The 16,179-nt window shown below is 43.2% G+C and overlaps 1 protein-coding gene across 1 annotated transcript in view; it reads left to right on the plus strand.

Annotated features, from left to right (window-relative positions):
* LOC147106123 (voltage-dependent L-type calcium channel subunit alpha-1C-like) overlaps nucleotides 1-16,179 on the plus strand; it is a 531,473-nt gene that overhangs the window by 469,258 nt on the left and 46,036 nt on the right. The window contains exons 32-33 of the mRNA XM_086008919.1: nucleotides 6,212-6,368; nucleotides 12,964-13,091. Of these exons, the coding sequence (XP_085865045.1) occupies nucleotides 6,212-6,368; nucleotides 12,964-13,091 (285 nt within the window). The remainder of the gene's footprint in view (nucleotides 1-6,211; nucleotides 6,369-12,963; nucleotides 13,092-16,179) is intronic.

The following is a 16,179-nucleotide window of genomic DNA, read 5'->3' on the forward strand; positions in this document are numbered from 1 at the left end:
GAAGAACAAATTTAATGGCAAGACCTCATTAGCACTTTTTATCTTCGTTTTCCTGCCGCAGCCAACCAGATTGAGAGGCTGGCTGGCTATCGGGCAGGTCAGCCTTGGGCACCAGGCTGCAGCCAGGGAGCGTAGAGGAGAGAGAGGGATCGGAAAAGCCGAGGGGAGGGGGGGTGGTGGCGGTGGGGGGAGAGATCGGAGGCCAGGGTTGGAGAAGATCGGCGACTTCGTGGAGCAGATCAGATGGGTCTGTGGGGGGAAAGAGTCGGGGGAAGATCGGAAGGGTTGGGGGGGAGATCAGAAGAGTCGGCAGGAGAATGGCGGTCCTCATGGAGCACATCAGAAGGGTCGGTGGGAGGAGATCGAAAGAGTCAGGAGGAGATCGGAAGGGTCGGGGGTGGGGGGAGATCTGAAGAGTCGGGGGGAGATTGGAAGCCTCGTGGGCAGGGGTCAAGGAGGTGTTCGATCGCAGGGGGTTGGTGAAGCAGGTATACTGGATCCAACAGGTAAGTGGAAAGGCACTTACCTCCTGGTTCCAGCAGTCCTCGCCTCCCTTTAGCCGCTGTGTTTCCCGAGATGCAGAAAACTCGGCCTGTCAAGTTTAAATTTAAAATGGTGGTTAAATATGAGGTAAATTGCCAACCCACTTCCTGGGAGCGGGTTGGTTGCCCGAACCCCGTCCCTCCTCCATTAAAAGTGGGGTTGGGATCGGGATACAGATTTTAACATTTTAACATCCCACCCGACACAAACCTGCCCGTTTTTGGGGGTTAAAACTCTCCCCTCTGTTTGAATCTTTCCAATCAAGTTTTTGCCCTTCCCACAGCACTGAAGCAGCCAAAATCAGTGTCACAAATGACTGTTATCATGGTGCATTTCCCCCCCCTCCTCCTCGACCTTTCTGCAGCCTTTGACACAGTCGACTACAAAATCCTCCTCCAATGCCTCTTGCCTGTTGTCCAGCTGAATGAGACTGACTTTGCTTGGTTCCACTCTTAATTATCTAAATCATATCAGAATCTTCACAAATGGCTTCTCTTTCCGCCCCTGCAATGTTATCTCTGAGTCCCTCAAGGATCTGTCCTTGGCCGCCTCCTTTTCCTCATCTATGTGCTGCAGCTTGGCAACATCATCCGAAGACATAGGGTCAGGTTCCAAATGTATGCTAACAATAACCAGCTCTACTTCTCCACTACCTGTGTCAGACTGCTTGTCCAATATCTAATCTTGGCTGAGCCGCAATTTCCTCCAGTTGAACATTAGGAAGACTGAAGCCATTGTCTTTGGCCCACACCAGAAACTCTTGTCACTGATTCCATCCCCCTCCCTGGTCCTCCTCTCATTGACAACGCCAATTCCTGCAGGGACCAGTGTTGAAGAGCACCATCCGGTGTGATTCCAACATAACTGTTGTGAGGCTGATGTACTACAAGCCACTAACAATATTAAACTGTAATACAAATAGGATCTGCTATTTTCTTATATGCAAGACATGCTATTCACCTGTAGGATATAGTGAAGCACATTGTGGGATTAAGCTGATGCCACAAACCATAAGAACATATAATAAAAAAGTAGTGTGCAGGTTTATCTACTCATTGGTCTGTTTTTGTATGTGTGATGAAATAACTCTGTGTTCTGGATTGCCTGTTGTTGTACTTGTTAATATCTGGAATGTTTTACAGGTGTAACCACTAATGTTCCTCCCTAGCTCCGCCTTTATGGATCCTCCTGATTGGTGTGAGTCTTATTTATAAATGTAAGAAATCACACAACACCAGGTTATAGTCCAACAGCTTTATTTGAAATCACAAGCTTTCGGAGCGCTGCTCCTTCTTCAGGTGAAGTGGAGCAGCGCTCCGAAAGCTTGTGATTTCAAATAAAGCTGTTGGACTATAACCTGGTGTTGTGTGATTTCTTACATTTGTCCACCCCAGTCCAACTCCGGCATCTCCACACCATGGCTCTTATTTATAAGAGCTGGGTTTTACTCATAAGGGCTGGGTTGGTGATGAATGATGGTTGTCCTGTGTTAACTTGATGCCATGATTCTTACTTAATAAAAGCCTTTAGTTTTAAGTTTTAACCTCATGGATTCAGGCAGTTATTTGGCACATCAATTTTATTAAGTAACAACTTTGGAAGATGGATCGATTTTTGAAACCAGAGCGTCTGGATATCGATCCCCATTCGGCAGATGCGTCGAAGAAATTTACGCATTGGCTTCGATGTTTTGAACACTTCATCGCATCGATCGATCCGACGGTTAACAAGTTGGGTCTTTTAACCAACTTGGTAAGTCATCAAACTTACTCTATATTTGAAGATATTACTACGTATGAAGAGGCCCTTGCAGCTCTTAAGGCCCAGTACCTTAAGTCGGTTAATGAAGTATACGCCAGGTATCTTTTGTCTACTCGCAGGCAATTACCCGAGGAATCCCTGGATGATTTCCTGCAGGATCTGAAGGCTTTGGCTAAGGATTGCAACTACAAGGCTGTCTCTGCCATATTGTATCAGGAAGAAGCCAGCCGCAATTCTTTCATATCTGGCCTCTGATCTAATTATATTAGACAGAGACTCCTCGAGAATGACTCGTTAGTTTTAAAAACAGTCGTTGTTACGGCTCGATCGTTAGATGTAGCCCAGAAGAATTTAGAAGTGTATGCATCAGCCCATGCGTCTCTCTCAGCCTCGTGTGTTCCGAGTATGGAGGCATCCATAACGCCAATGGAGCCTCCACTTAATTCTACTGTTGCGGCTGTACCCCATGGGTCTAAGTGTTATTTTTGTGGCCAATCTAAACACTCCAGGCAAAGATGCCCAGCCAGAGAGGCTACTTGTTTTAAATGTAAGAAACGGGGACATTTTAGTAAAGTGTGTAAGGGTAATCCTGTACCCGATGTCTTCTCTGCTGCCGCCTATCGTTTTACTCTAGCCTCGGTTACGGTTGACCAGACCATACCGTGTTCCTTGTCGAAATCTATGATGGACATTAAGATTAATGGTCATCCTACTGGGTGTTTGATAGACTGTGGCAGTACTGAAAGTTTTATACATCCCAACCTTGTTAACTCCTGTTCATTGAAGGTGTATCCTACTCGAAGTGAAATTGTGATGGCGTCCAAGTCTCTTACTTCGGAGGTAACTGGATATTGTAAAGTCACATTGACCGTTAAGGATACGGAGTATAAGGACTTTAAACTCCTTATATTACCTCAGTTGTGTGTGAACTTAATTTTAGGCTTGGACTTCCAGTGTCAGCATGAGAGCGTTACCCTTAAGTATGGTGGGTCTCAGCCTCCACTCACAGTCTGCGGCCTTTCTACTTTAAAAGTAAGTCCGCCTTCTTTGTTCGTGAACCTTGCTCCTAATTGTAGACCTATAGCGACTAAGAGTCAACGGTATAGTTCAGAAGATAAAACATTTATAAAAGAGGAAGTGGAAAGGCTTCAACGGGAGGGAATTATCGAACACAGTAATAGCCCGTGGCGTGCCCAGGTGGTGGTGGTTAAAACTAATGAAAAGAAAAGACTTGTGGTCGATTATCGCCAGACTATAAACTTGTATACCCAATTGGACGCCTATCCTTTGCCTCGTATTTCTGAGATGGTGAACCAGATAGCTCAGTATCGCGTGTTCTCCACCATTGATTTAAAGTCTGCCTACCATCAACTCCCTATCAAAATAGAAGACCGACCTTATACGGCCTTCGAAGCTAATGGGCGCCTGTACCAATTCCTTAGGGTGCCCTTTGGAGTGACGAATGGGGTATCCGTCTTCCAACGGGAGATGGATCGTATGGTGGATGAATACGCGTTGGAAGCAACATTCCCGTACCTGGACAATGTTACTATCTGTGGGCGCGACCAACGGGAGCATGATCAAAATCTCGCGAAGTTCCTAGAGACGGCAAAGAGGTTAAACCTGACCTACAACGAAAACAAGTGTACCTTCAACACTACACGTTTGTGTATTCTTGGTTGAGTTGTGGAGAATGGGGTAATTGGGCCGGATCCTGAAAGATTATGCCCACTTAAGGAATTACCTTTACCTCACACTGTAAAAGCTTTAAGAAGGTGTCTGGGGTTCTTTTCGTACTATGCCCAGTGGGTGGCTAGCTACTCAGATAAAGTCTGACCTCTTATTAAGTCGACGTCTTTTCCGCTATCGGCGGAAGCTCAGGAGGCTTTCTGTAATATCAAACGGGACATTGAGAAGGCAGTGGTATGTGCCATGGATGAGAAGATCCCTTTTCAAATGGAAAGTGATGCATCTGATTTTGCGTTGGCAGCAACTCTTAACCAAGCTGGTAGACCAGTAGCTTTCTTCCCTCGTACATTGCAAGGACCAGAAGTTCGACATTCTTCAGTGGAAAAGGAGGCGCAGGCGATTATCGAAGCAGTCAGGTATTGGAGACATTATCTCGCTGGCCGACATTTTACGCTTATTACTGACCAGCGATCTGTGGCCTTTATGTTCAATACTAAGCAGAGGCAAGATCAAAAATGATAAGATTTTAAGATGGCGAATAGAACTGTTAACATATGACTATGATATTCAGTACAGGCCTGGAGTATTTAATGAGCCATCAGATGCTTTGTCACGAGGAGTATGTGCTAGTCTAGGTATAGATAAGCTTCAAAGTCTCCACGATGCACTCTGCCACCCTGGGGTTACCAGAATGAACCACTTCATTAAGTCCCACAATCTACCCTACTCTATTGAGGAGGTCCGGACAATTACCAGAACCTGTCGTGTTTGTGCTGAATGCAAACCACGCTTCTATAAGCCGTCTGAGCCAGCTCATCTTATTAAAGCAACTCGACCATTTGAGCGTTTGAGTCTCGATTTTAAAGGTCCCCTTCCATCGAGCGACCGTAATGTCTATTTTCTTAATATTATAGACGAGTACTCTCGGTTCCCTTTTGTTATCCCCTGTCCAGATGTGACTAGTGCTGTTGTAATTAAATGCCTCTGCCAACTGTTTTCTTTGTTTGGCATGCCTAACTATATACATAGTGATAGGGGTTCTTCCTTTATGAGCGAAGAATTGCGACAGTTTTTGCTATCGAAAGGGATTGCAACGAGTAGAACTACCAGCTATAACCCTCGTGGTAATGGGCAGGTCGAGAAAGAAAATGCGACAGTGTGGAAGGCTATCGTATTGTCTCTGAAGTCGTGAGGCCTGCCGACCTCTCGCTGGCAGGATGTCCTGCCAGACGTGCTGCATTCCATAAGGTCTCTTTTGTGCACAGCGACGAATGCCACCCCTCATGAAAGGATGTTTAGCTTTCCAAGAAAAGCTACTAATGGAGTATCGTTACCCACATGGTTGACGACCACGGGCCCTGTGCTGTTGCGCAGACATGTGAGAGGCCACAAGACTGATCCACTGGTGGAGGAAGTATAACTCCTTCATGCTAATCCCCAGTATGCGTACATTCAATATCCGGATGGGTGACAGGATACGGTCTCTAGTAAAGATCTTGTACCTGCTGGAGCTCAAAGAGTTCGACTCTGAGAGTAGAGTTTTCAACCGTGGTATTGGACCTTCAGAGACACAAACCCTCAGTGTGGAAAACACTGATGATTCTGGGAATTCGGATGAACCGGAGTTGGTACTCCGGGAGGAGCCTCGGCAAGAGTTACGTCATTCCCAGAGGACTATCAGACCTCCTGACAGACTGAATCTATAGCAGGGGGTGAATGTGATTAAATAATTCTGTGTTCTGGATTGTCTGTTGTTGTACTTGATAATGTCTGGAATGTTTTACAGGTGTAACCACTAATGTTCCTCCCTAGCTCCACCTTTATGGATCCTCCTGATTGGTGTGAGTCTTATTTATAAGAGCTGGGTTTTACTCATAAGGGCTGGGTCGGTGATGAATGATGGTTGTCCTGTGTTAACTTGATGCCATGATTCTTACTTAATAAAAGCCTTTAGTTTTAAGTTTTAACCTCATGGATTCAGGCAGTTATTTGGCACATCAGTATGTTAATCTCCAACCAGTGTCATGGTGAACAGCAATGAATTTCATCCACAGTACTTTCAGGATTCATTTCACTGTATCTTACAGAAGAATAGCATTCTCTGCAAATACAGACAGGGATATAGCACACCCTGTATATACCACATAAGATAATGGCTGCTGGTATTATCCATGGTTCTTAATTTGTTTCATTAAACATACCCTGATTTCATTTTCAGATGTGCTACAGGTGAGGCCTGGCAGGAGATCATGTTATCCTGTCTCCCAGGAAAACAATGTGAGAAAGAGTCACCATTTCACGAGCCGGATTTTAGCTGCGGAACCTATTTTGCTTTCTTCTACTTTGTTAGCTTCTACATGCTATGTGCCTTCTTGGTGAGTACAAATCCAGAAGGAATCTTGGAATTTTCTATTCAATGTATATAGTAATCAGTAGAAATATATACTGCTAAAGAAAGATTACTGGAGATGGTGTATTCTGTAGATTAACCCCGCCCCTCCCCATTTTAACTTTTTGCAGCTAGATTAGTGAAAAATGTAGCCCAGTACAGCTCCCAGTACTGTGCTTTAACTAATGAATGGTGAGGAAAGACAGGTTTGCGCCCAAGGTTCTTTGGGTGGGGGGTGGCACAGAGTCAGGAGTTCCCAAACTCCATCAGAATCCATCAGTACAGAGTTATGAAGCAGATACAAGGCACTTTTTGACAGGGTATTAGGGCAAATTGGAAGGGTACCTTAGTCCAAGCTGCTTTTCTATGTTTCTAAGCAGCGAGTTTTAAAAACAAATTATTTTTAATGGCATATTTTACTATGCCTGTCAGTTAAAATGCAAGCGGTGGACTTAACACTCTTTTCCTGCCCGGCAGCCATTTTAACACCACTGTTTTCCTGGACAGTTGAGGTACTTGCCTGACTCAAGCGGGAGCCTCATGATTAAATGTAATTTGGGGTCCTATGATGTCATTAACTGTCAACTGAGTAGAGCATCCACTGTGGATGCTCCACTCAATTGTACTTGGCGGGCACACAGTGGAGACCCATCGGGTAAGTTTAAAACTTATATTTGTGGAGTCCGGAGGAGCAGAAGTGCTCCTTCCAACCCGTGAAATCCTCCCAAACCCCCCACCCCACCCCCATCTATGACTTACCTGACTGCCCACCTGACGCAGTGTTTGCAGGGCCAGTCACCGGTGAACTGGCTCTGGACACCCATTTCGGTGAGCAGCTGGCCAGCAGCATGTTAATAAGCCTTGGCCATTAAAATGGACCTGGCCTTTCACTACAGCTCCCAAGCGGACACCTCGTGCGTCCCTCCAGCTCTCCGCCCAGGAACATAAGAACATAAGAAATAGGAGCAGGAGTAGGCCAATCGGCCCCTCGAGCCTGCTCCGCCATTCAATAAGATCATGGCTGATCTGATCCTAACCGCCAATCTACTATCACAGAACCATCTCCTGAATCTAACAGAATTAGACACACAAAATAGGAGCAGGATCAGGCTACACAGCCCCTGGGCCCGCTCCGCTACCCACAGGGCCATGACCGATCCGAACCTAGACTCATGTCCAAATTCCTGCCCGCTCCCCGTAACCCTTAATTCCCTTTACTTCTCGGAAACTGTCTATTTCTGTTTTAAATTTATGTAATGATGTAGCTTCTACAGCTTTTTGGGGCAGCATATTCCATGGACCTACCACCCTCTGAGTGAAGTAGTTCCTCCTCATCTCAGTTTTGAAAGAGCAGCTCCTTATTCTAAGACTATGCCCCCTAGTTCTAGTTTCACCCATCATCGGGAACATCCTCCCCGCATCCACCCGATCCAACCCCTTCACAATCTTATATGTTTCAATAAGATCGCCTCTCATTCTTCTGAACTCCAATGAGTAGAGTCCCAATCTACTCAACCTCTCCTCATATGTCCATTCCCTCATCCCCGGGATTAACCGAGTGAACCTTCTTTGTACTGACTCAAGAGCAAGTATGTCTTTTCAGTATGGACATCAAAACTGTACGCAGTATTCCAGGTGTGGTCTCACCAATACCTTGTACAACTGAAGCAATACCTTCCTATTTTTATATTCTATCCCCCTAGCAATGAAAGCCAACATTCCATTGGCCTTCTTAATCACTTGCTGCACCTGCATACTAACCTTTTGAGTTTCGTGCACCAGGACTCCCAGGTCCCTTTGTACTTCAGTACTTTCCAGTTTCTTGCCATTAAGATAATAACTTGCTCTACGATTTTTCCTGCCAAAGTGCATAACCTCACACTTTCCAGTATTGTATTGTAAAGTTCCCCTACAATGACTGTTGTTATGTAGACAAACACAGAATTCCAAATATTCAGAGATCTTTTGAAATGTGCTGAGGGCATCTAGTGGCTCTAAAAGGGTAAGCAACAAATCTTTAAATATAAAATTAGGTTAAAATAAATGGGTCATGCCTTTGATAAAATAGTGGGAGAGAAATTTTACATGAATTCGTTAAACATTTATGCCCCTGTCCCCACAAAGGTTCTTCAACAAACTTATTTTTAATATTTTCAAAGCGGTCTCCATGCGCCTCCTAAAGACTGCTAGTTAGGCTGCTCTTGTTAGTGTTCACTTGGTGTGCTGCCCATTGGAACTTTAAAATGGCACCAGGGACCTATGTACGCCATATGACCTTAATTTGCATAAGTTAATGTTCCCAGCGGGAGCTCTAGCCACCTTTTTTCTGGCACAGATCAAAATGGGAGCAGTCCAGATGTCATCGGCAATAGGGCGGTAAATCTTTCTTTTAGCAATTTTGATCTCCCCACCAATGGTTCTGTTAGATTGCACATGTGCAACCGCACAGTCATCTGCAAGGTCCCACGCAGGCTGCTCACTGGTTTTTTCATTGTAGATACTGTGCATGCGCAAAAATTTGAATGGGGGAAGCAGGCCGCGCAGGAGTTAGTGCAGCTTACGGGAGATATTGCTCACCACCGTCCCATTCCCACCAAAAAACAGGGTTATCAAAATTGACCCCTGTAAGTCAGAGGAAATGTTCACTCCCTGCTGTATTCACATTGATGTTTCTCTCTGTCTCTCCTCTTCTGCTTCTGCCTCTCCTTTCATTCTCGATTGTTTCTGCTTCTCTTTTTTTCTTTCCTTTTGGGAGGTTACTGGTGAGCGATATGTCAGGAATGGAGCCACCAATGGTTGCAATCTGCATTTGGGGTGGGGATTGTGAGAAGACCATACACACTAAATGGTACAATTTTAAGGGGGTGCAAGAAGAAAGAGCCAGGGGTGCTTGTGCACAAATCTTTGAAGGTGGCAGGACAGGTTAACAAAACAGTTAATAAAGCATATGGGATCCCGAACTTTATAAATAGAGGTATAGAGTACAAAAGCCGGGAAGTTATGCTAAACCATAAAAACACTAGTTCAGCCCCAGCTGGAGTATTGTGTCCAATTCTGGGCACCACACTTTAGGAAGGATATGAAGGCTTTGGAGAGGGTACAGAAGAGATTTACTAGAATGGTTCAAGGGATGAGGAAATACAATTACATGGATAGACTAGAGAAGCTTGTTCTCCTTAGAGCAGAGAAGGCCAAGAGAAGATTTTATAGAGGTGTTTAAAATCATGAAGGAATTAGCTAGAGTAAATAAAGAGAAACTGTTTCCAATGGCTGAAGGGTCGATAATGAGAGGGCACAGATTTAAGGTGATTAGCAAAAGAACCAGAGGCAACATGAGGGAAAACTTTTTACGCAACGAGTGGTTAGGATTTGGAATGCACTGCCCGATAGAGTGGTAGATACAGATTCAATAGTAGCCTTCATAAGGGAATTGGATAAATACTTGAAGGAGAAAAAATTGCAGGGATATGGGGAAAGAGCAGGGGAGTGAGACTAACTGGATTGCTCTTCGAAAGAGCTGGTGCAGACTTGATGGGCCAAATGGCTTCCTTCAGTGCTGTACTCTTCTATGGTTCTATAAGAATGTGGCTTCAGCGGCTCCCTTCCCAGCCCCTCCACAAATCATTAGTACTGATCCCCACCCACTCAATCCTATGCTTCACCTGACCACGACCCATTCTCCTTCCTCTCGCACCCATCACTACCCTTACCTCTTCCTCTTTGAACTGTATATTTAACCCATGGATCCTTTCCTACCCCTTACTCCACTGTCACTCAACACACCTTTAACTCTCCATCTACACCCCACTCCCATTCACTTCACCGAGGACAGGTATAGAGAAACCAGAGGCCTCCTCATCTTCAACTTGTTTTCCTCCTCACTTCTCCATCCTAATCTCCTTCCTACCTGTTTCCCTCAAATAAGCTTTGTTTGCTTTCAAAATTCAACCTAAATGAAATGAAACTGCCTGTCTGGTTTTCTCTATATTTGTCTCTGTCTCAGTCTCTCTCTTTCCCCCTCTGTCTCATGTGTTAGAAATTAGAATCTCTCTCTCACAGCGATTAGCATTGGTCTCTTCTAACAGTTAGCAAAATATAGATAAAATAATTAGTTGCTTCAAAATTCAACTCTTTTTTAAACGTAAGTAATTTTAAATAAAGACATATTATATATCTCCTCTCTCTCTCTCTCTCTCTCTCTCTGGCCCCAGTCTCTTTCTTCTCTCTTGTCCTTGTCCTGCTTGTCTGTCTGCCTCTCTGTCACCCGCCCCTCTGTCTCAGGTGTAAGCAATGATTAACATTGATTTTATTCTGTCAGTAAAACAAAGATGAGATAATTAGTTGGCTTCAAAATGTAACTCGTTTTTAAAAAATTAAACTAGCATTAACATGAAGACTCTCTCCCCACTGTCTTTCTCTCTCCCTCTCTCAGCTCCTTTGTTTATTGCACTTTTTTAATTTATTGAGCAGAAATTACAAGCTACAAGTGTGCCATCTGAACACTGTCATTTTCACACACACACACACACACACACACACACACACGTTTTTTTTTTTAAAAACACTAAGTTTTACCTCAGTCAAGCTTTTGAAATTTGTCCACTTGTTTTTCAAAGTTATTTGAAAAAAAGCTACTACGCTGAAACTGCTAGGAGCTCACATCAATGGAGTTGATTAAACAGTACTGATGCAATCTAAAAAATTAGGTACACCACACACGTGCAGATACCACAACCCAAATTCAGCTTAGAGTCACAGCTCTGGGCAAAAATATTGTGCAAACCCAGGCTTTTGAGGAAGGCCGAGGCCTTCAAGTAAAGCTTTAATAAAGGTATTAAACGGGACAAAACAATCTAGTTGATAAATGTAATCATATTATTGTGAAATGTACAACATTTTTGATTATTTAGTCGTATTTGAACCCTTATTTTGGACAGGAGAAATTTCAGTTACTGGAAAAAACTGGCAAATGAGAAAAATTTCAGAAAGTATTTGAAATAATTTGTGGGAGCCCAGTGGCCATATTGTGCAATCAGAAGGTGATATTCTTACAATACAGTAGCAGCTATTGTATGTCTCACAGCGTGACACCTTTAACATTGAAAATACCTATCACAACGCCACCTACAAGAGTAATAGGTATTGCAGGCACTTATAATGAGATTTCAATGAAATGTATGCCCCACGTTCTGAATTTAATATACAATGGGTGTATCTTATAATAACTGGGTGAAGTTTTGTAAAAAAAAATTAAAGTTTTAATTTTGCAGGCCTCTTTTTCTACACTTATTTCCCCCTTTTCATCTAACCTGCAGATTATGTTTCTGACTCCTCCCTCCTCTACCAACCACCCATTCATGACTCACCGTGACTTCCACCAGACAAAAACAGCATTCCAAAGCAAGATGTACATCATCATGTAGGAGACAGCGTCACTCCCCATTCATCTTAACCACATTCACAAAAAACTGTTTGACAAACCATTTTCTTTTTTCAGAAGGACAAGATCAATGTGTTCTTTTCCTCATGATGTAACATGCGCAGTCAAGCAGTGAATTCCTTTGACATGACATTCTGTATTCACATATAAACAAGAAAATGTTTTTCAAATCCTTTTCCAGGAAAGTAGTACCCCTTTAATTGGGCAAGCATGTGTCCAGGATAAAATAATGAAAAGCTGGTAATTAAATCTGTAATGGAGCTCTGCAAGTATTACAGTGAACTTTTAAAAATAATTTTATGTCATTTAAAATATTTTAACATATCACATCCTTTCCTGATCAATTGAATTTAAGTTTGTGCTCCATTTTTATAACTGGAATGGATGCAAAGATCTTGTTTGTTTTATTGCTGGGGGGTGATACGCTATGTTTGTATGCATTGTCATGTCACTGAATGTGGTTGTTGTTTGTGGACAAGATGTGCATTGGCATCTAGGGATGGTATGTGAGTTGGCATATCAGGAACACAAGATAATTACAGATGAGGAAGGCCATTCAACCTATCTGAGTTGATCCATCCAGAAAAAAACTAACCCTCCCCCATGCATTGTAGCATCCAATTGTTTCTTAAATGATTCCAGGCTGTTTACCTCCACTGCTCTGCTTTGAAGTCCCTTTGTGTGAAGAGCAATTTCCTGATATCGGTCTTTTGATGTACATGATGGGCAAGTAGAGAAGTTGTATGCAATCGGTGAGCAAAGATGATATCTTTGGCAACATGTAGGGCTGGCATGTCTGCTTACCATCCAGGGATGGCATGTGTCAGTGTGTAAGGATGTTGTGTGCATTGGTGATTACGAAAGGTCTGTGTAGTCAGCATTCAAGGATGGCATGTGAATCAGTATAGAAGGTTGGACTGTGCACTTGGCAATTGTGTCAACATGCAAGAAAACTAAATGACTGCTACATATATCAGCCTGCAGGGACTCCTATATGTTTCTAGACAACTAAAGTAACTATTACCAGGTAATGTTGCATTACCCACCTGCATTATAAAGCCAGAATCTCATTGTTTTTCTTTTTGAAGGTTGTGACTTTGCTCCAAACTGTTGCTATAATAATGTATATTTTTCTTCTCAGATCATCAACCTCTTTGTGGCTGTAATTATGGATAATTTTGACTATTTAACACGTGATTGGTCCATTCTTGGTCCTCATCATCTGGACGAATTTAAGCGAATCTGGGCTGAGTATGACCCCGAGGCCAAGTAAGTGCCGCCATTTAAAGTTCAACATGTGAAACATCCATTTTAGATGTAGAACTCATTTTTCCACTTGGTGTTGTATATTCTATAATTAATCTGTCACACTCTGCTATATGTCATATTTATCTGTATCTTAGACTCTCAGCAGTACATTATGCATTAATCTTGCTCCTAAACTCTAGGCCTGATGGTCCACCCCTTCTGTTTCATAAACTCTGAACCACACATTATATGCAATTATAGCATGGATTTTCCTCTTCCCTACGCCTGGGGAATCGGCATAAGCCTGGTGTAGGAAAGAGAAAAAAGGTGCAGAGACCTGTAACAACATATTTCTGCCCCCAGTGTGCTGCTCTGGGGGATGTAGCATGGGCTTGCACCTGTAGAAGGTGCAGCCTTAATGTACCCATTATAATGAAGGGGGAGGGGCATGCCCGACCTTCCATCTCATATTCCAGTAGCTCTAACTGTTTGGGCACCCCAGCAAAGGGGCATCTGTAGAGAGCTGGCATAAGGCCCTATTCCCAAACTCCTACGGTCCAGAGGAGTTTCTGACGGCAGACTGAGGACTTTTAATATAAATCAGGCAGGCAGTGGGGACTTATACAGGAAAGTCTACCCATTTTTCTCCTACATTCTTATGAACTCTGCACTCTTTGTCCTGCTTATCTGTCACATATACCATGGCCTGGAGTTTCCGCTCGGTTGCGCTGTTTTTTTCAGCGCAATTTTCCTGATATCGGCATAATCGCCGCAAAAGATCACGGATTTTTAAGTGAAAATTGCATTCAGTGCAACTCGAGTTTCCGCAAACTTTTGTGCTAGTTTTTAAAATATTGCAGTAGAAGCGGCCCCATCCATAAAACTGGCCATGCCCCAAGGATGAATTGATCAACATTGGGAGTTTCTGCTAATTGCGCTTGTTTGCAGGCCTTTGAGGAGGTTTCAATTATTAAGCTGGATCTTTTGGGCGCAAGAACAAGTTTTGAAAGGTTTTGAATGATTTTTCTTAATTTACTAAGGAACTGACTACTGTACCTCAATCTAACTAGAAAATAGTTTTGTATATTTCAGTAATTTAAAAACCAGTTACTCACAGGTGGCGGATTGACACTGTAATTTAAAATGCTTATTTTTTGTGATTAAACCCATTTTCAGCTGTATTAATCAAACTTTACCTAGTTACCACTCTTAAATATATCAAGGAATATTTTTTAAAGTAAAAAAAAAATTAAGCTTTAAAATGCTGGTTCATGGCAGATTTTGTGTTTGGCAATATGCAAATGAGTTTCAGTGGAAACTTGTGGGGGGGGGAACACTTTTCAAAACGGGCACAATTTGTGCCAGAATCACTGATTGTGCCCAAAGTGGAAACTCTACCCCAACATGTTTAAAGTTTTAACAAAAATGGATCTTTTTAATTGTTTTGCCATTTGCACTTAGTGATTTTTTTAAGTCTATGAAATGGTGCAATAATTTGTATATTTACTTTTTATGTTAAATTTTTTTTTAATATTGCCCCTTCTTTTAGCTTCCCTTCTCCAAAATACACAACCATCTCCTGACTGAGAGAGCATTTTAAGTGTATTGTGATATAGCGTTTGAAGCCACAAATAATTTATTTTAAAAGATTTTATTTGACTAGCAACCCAGAGGTCAGGACTTTCAATCCCAACATGGCAAGTTGTTAAAATGAATTCAATTAATTTGGTAATTTGTGAGCTAGCACCAGACAATGACCCTGAAAGCTGTCAGATTGTTGTTAAAAACCCAACTGGTTCATTAATGTCTTTCAGGAAATGGGACCTGCCTCACCTATCTGGTCTGGCATATATGTCACTCAGTCTCACACTAGATGGCTGACTCTTGATGCCCTCAGGGCAACTTGGAATGGGAAATACATACTGCCTGCCAGTGGCACCCACATCCCAAGAACAATTAATTAAATATATATTTTAAAAATAAAATAATAGTGGTTGTCACAAGTTACAATTGATTCTGATTTTAAGCATCATCAGAATGAGACATACTGACCAGCATTATTTTATAAGAACAACTTGCATTTATATAGCACCATTAACATAAAAAAAGCCTCAAGACGCTTCAGAGAGCCATAATCAGATAAAAATGGGCGCCAAACCAGAAAAGGAGATATTAGGAGTGTGACCAAAAGCTTTGTCAAAGAGGTAGGGCTGGATTTTGCCAGCCCTGGAGAGGCGGGTTGCTGGGAAAATGGCAGAATTTGGGGGCGGGTGCCCAACCCGCCTCCATGCCATCTTGCCAAGAGGCGGGTATGGAGGCCCACACCGGGTCCCATCTCCTTGGAGGCGGGAAGGGATTACAGCCACTTAACTGCCTGTTAACAGGTGGTTAACAGGCAGAAAATAGGGTTATCCCCTTTTTGCCCACACAAGTGCGGGCTTTCCGAAGGCTCCGAAACCTGCCAGGGTCACCGAGGTGAGTAGTGGGTCAGTGGGGGTCGGAGGGGTCCAAAAGTGTGCCGTGGAGGTAAGTGATGGGCGCAACTGTGGCGAGGTGAGTATCTGAGGTAAGTGCAAAGTGTTAGAAAAAGTGTACTCACCTTTGTTTCTTCCTGCAGGCTTCAGTCGGTGGGTATGCGGAGAGTCTCGTACCTCCGCAGTAGAGATGACAGATGGCCGTTGCATTCTCCAATGCAACAACCATATAATTTCTGCAAAATTCAAGAACTCATCAAACTACAGAGAATGTCAGTGTTTGACAGCTTCACAGAGCTGTCAAACGATGACAATTCATCTGTCAAAAATTTTTGACTGATGAAACGTCATATGTTGATGTTCTCTGTAACTGGCTTTCCCTTAATTGGCCTGCTACACCCGCTGGGCGGGCTTAACAAGGTCAATCAAGGGAAAATAGCGTGGATTGGCCAGAATTTGATGGAGGCGGGACTGAAACCCGACAAGTGGGAGTCTCGCCTCCAAAAGCTCTCCATTGGCAAAATCCAGCCCGTAGGTTTCAAGGATGATCTTAAAGGAGGTGAGGGAGGTGGAGAGGCAGAGACGTTTAGTGAGGGATTTCCAGGCCGTGGATGATAGGGCAAAGGGAGGTGGGG

This window comes from Somniosus microcephalus, chromosome 16 (genome assembly GCF_052327205.1).
Source record: "Somniosus microcephalus isolate GS21.2 chromosome 16, FLI_Smic_1.0, whole genome shotgun sequence".
Lineage (NCBI taxonomy): Eukaryota > Metazoa > Chordata > Chondrichthyes > Squaliformes > Somniosidae > Somniosus > Somniosus microcephalus.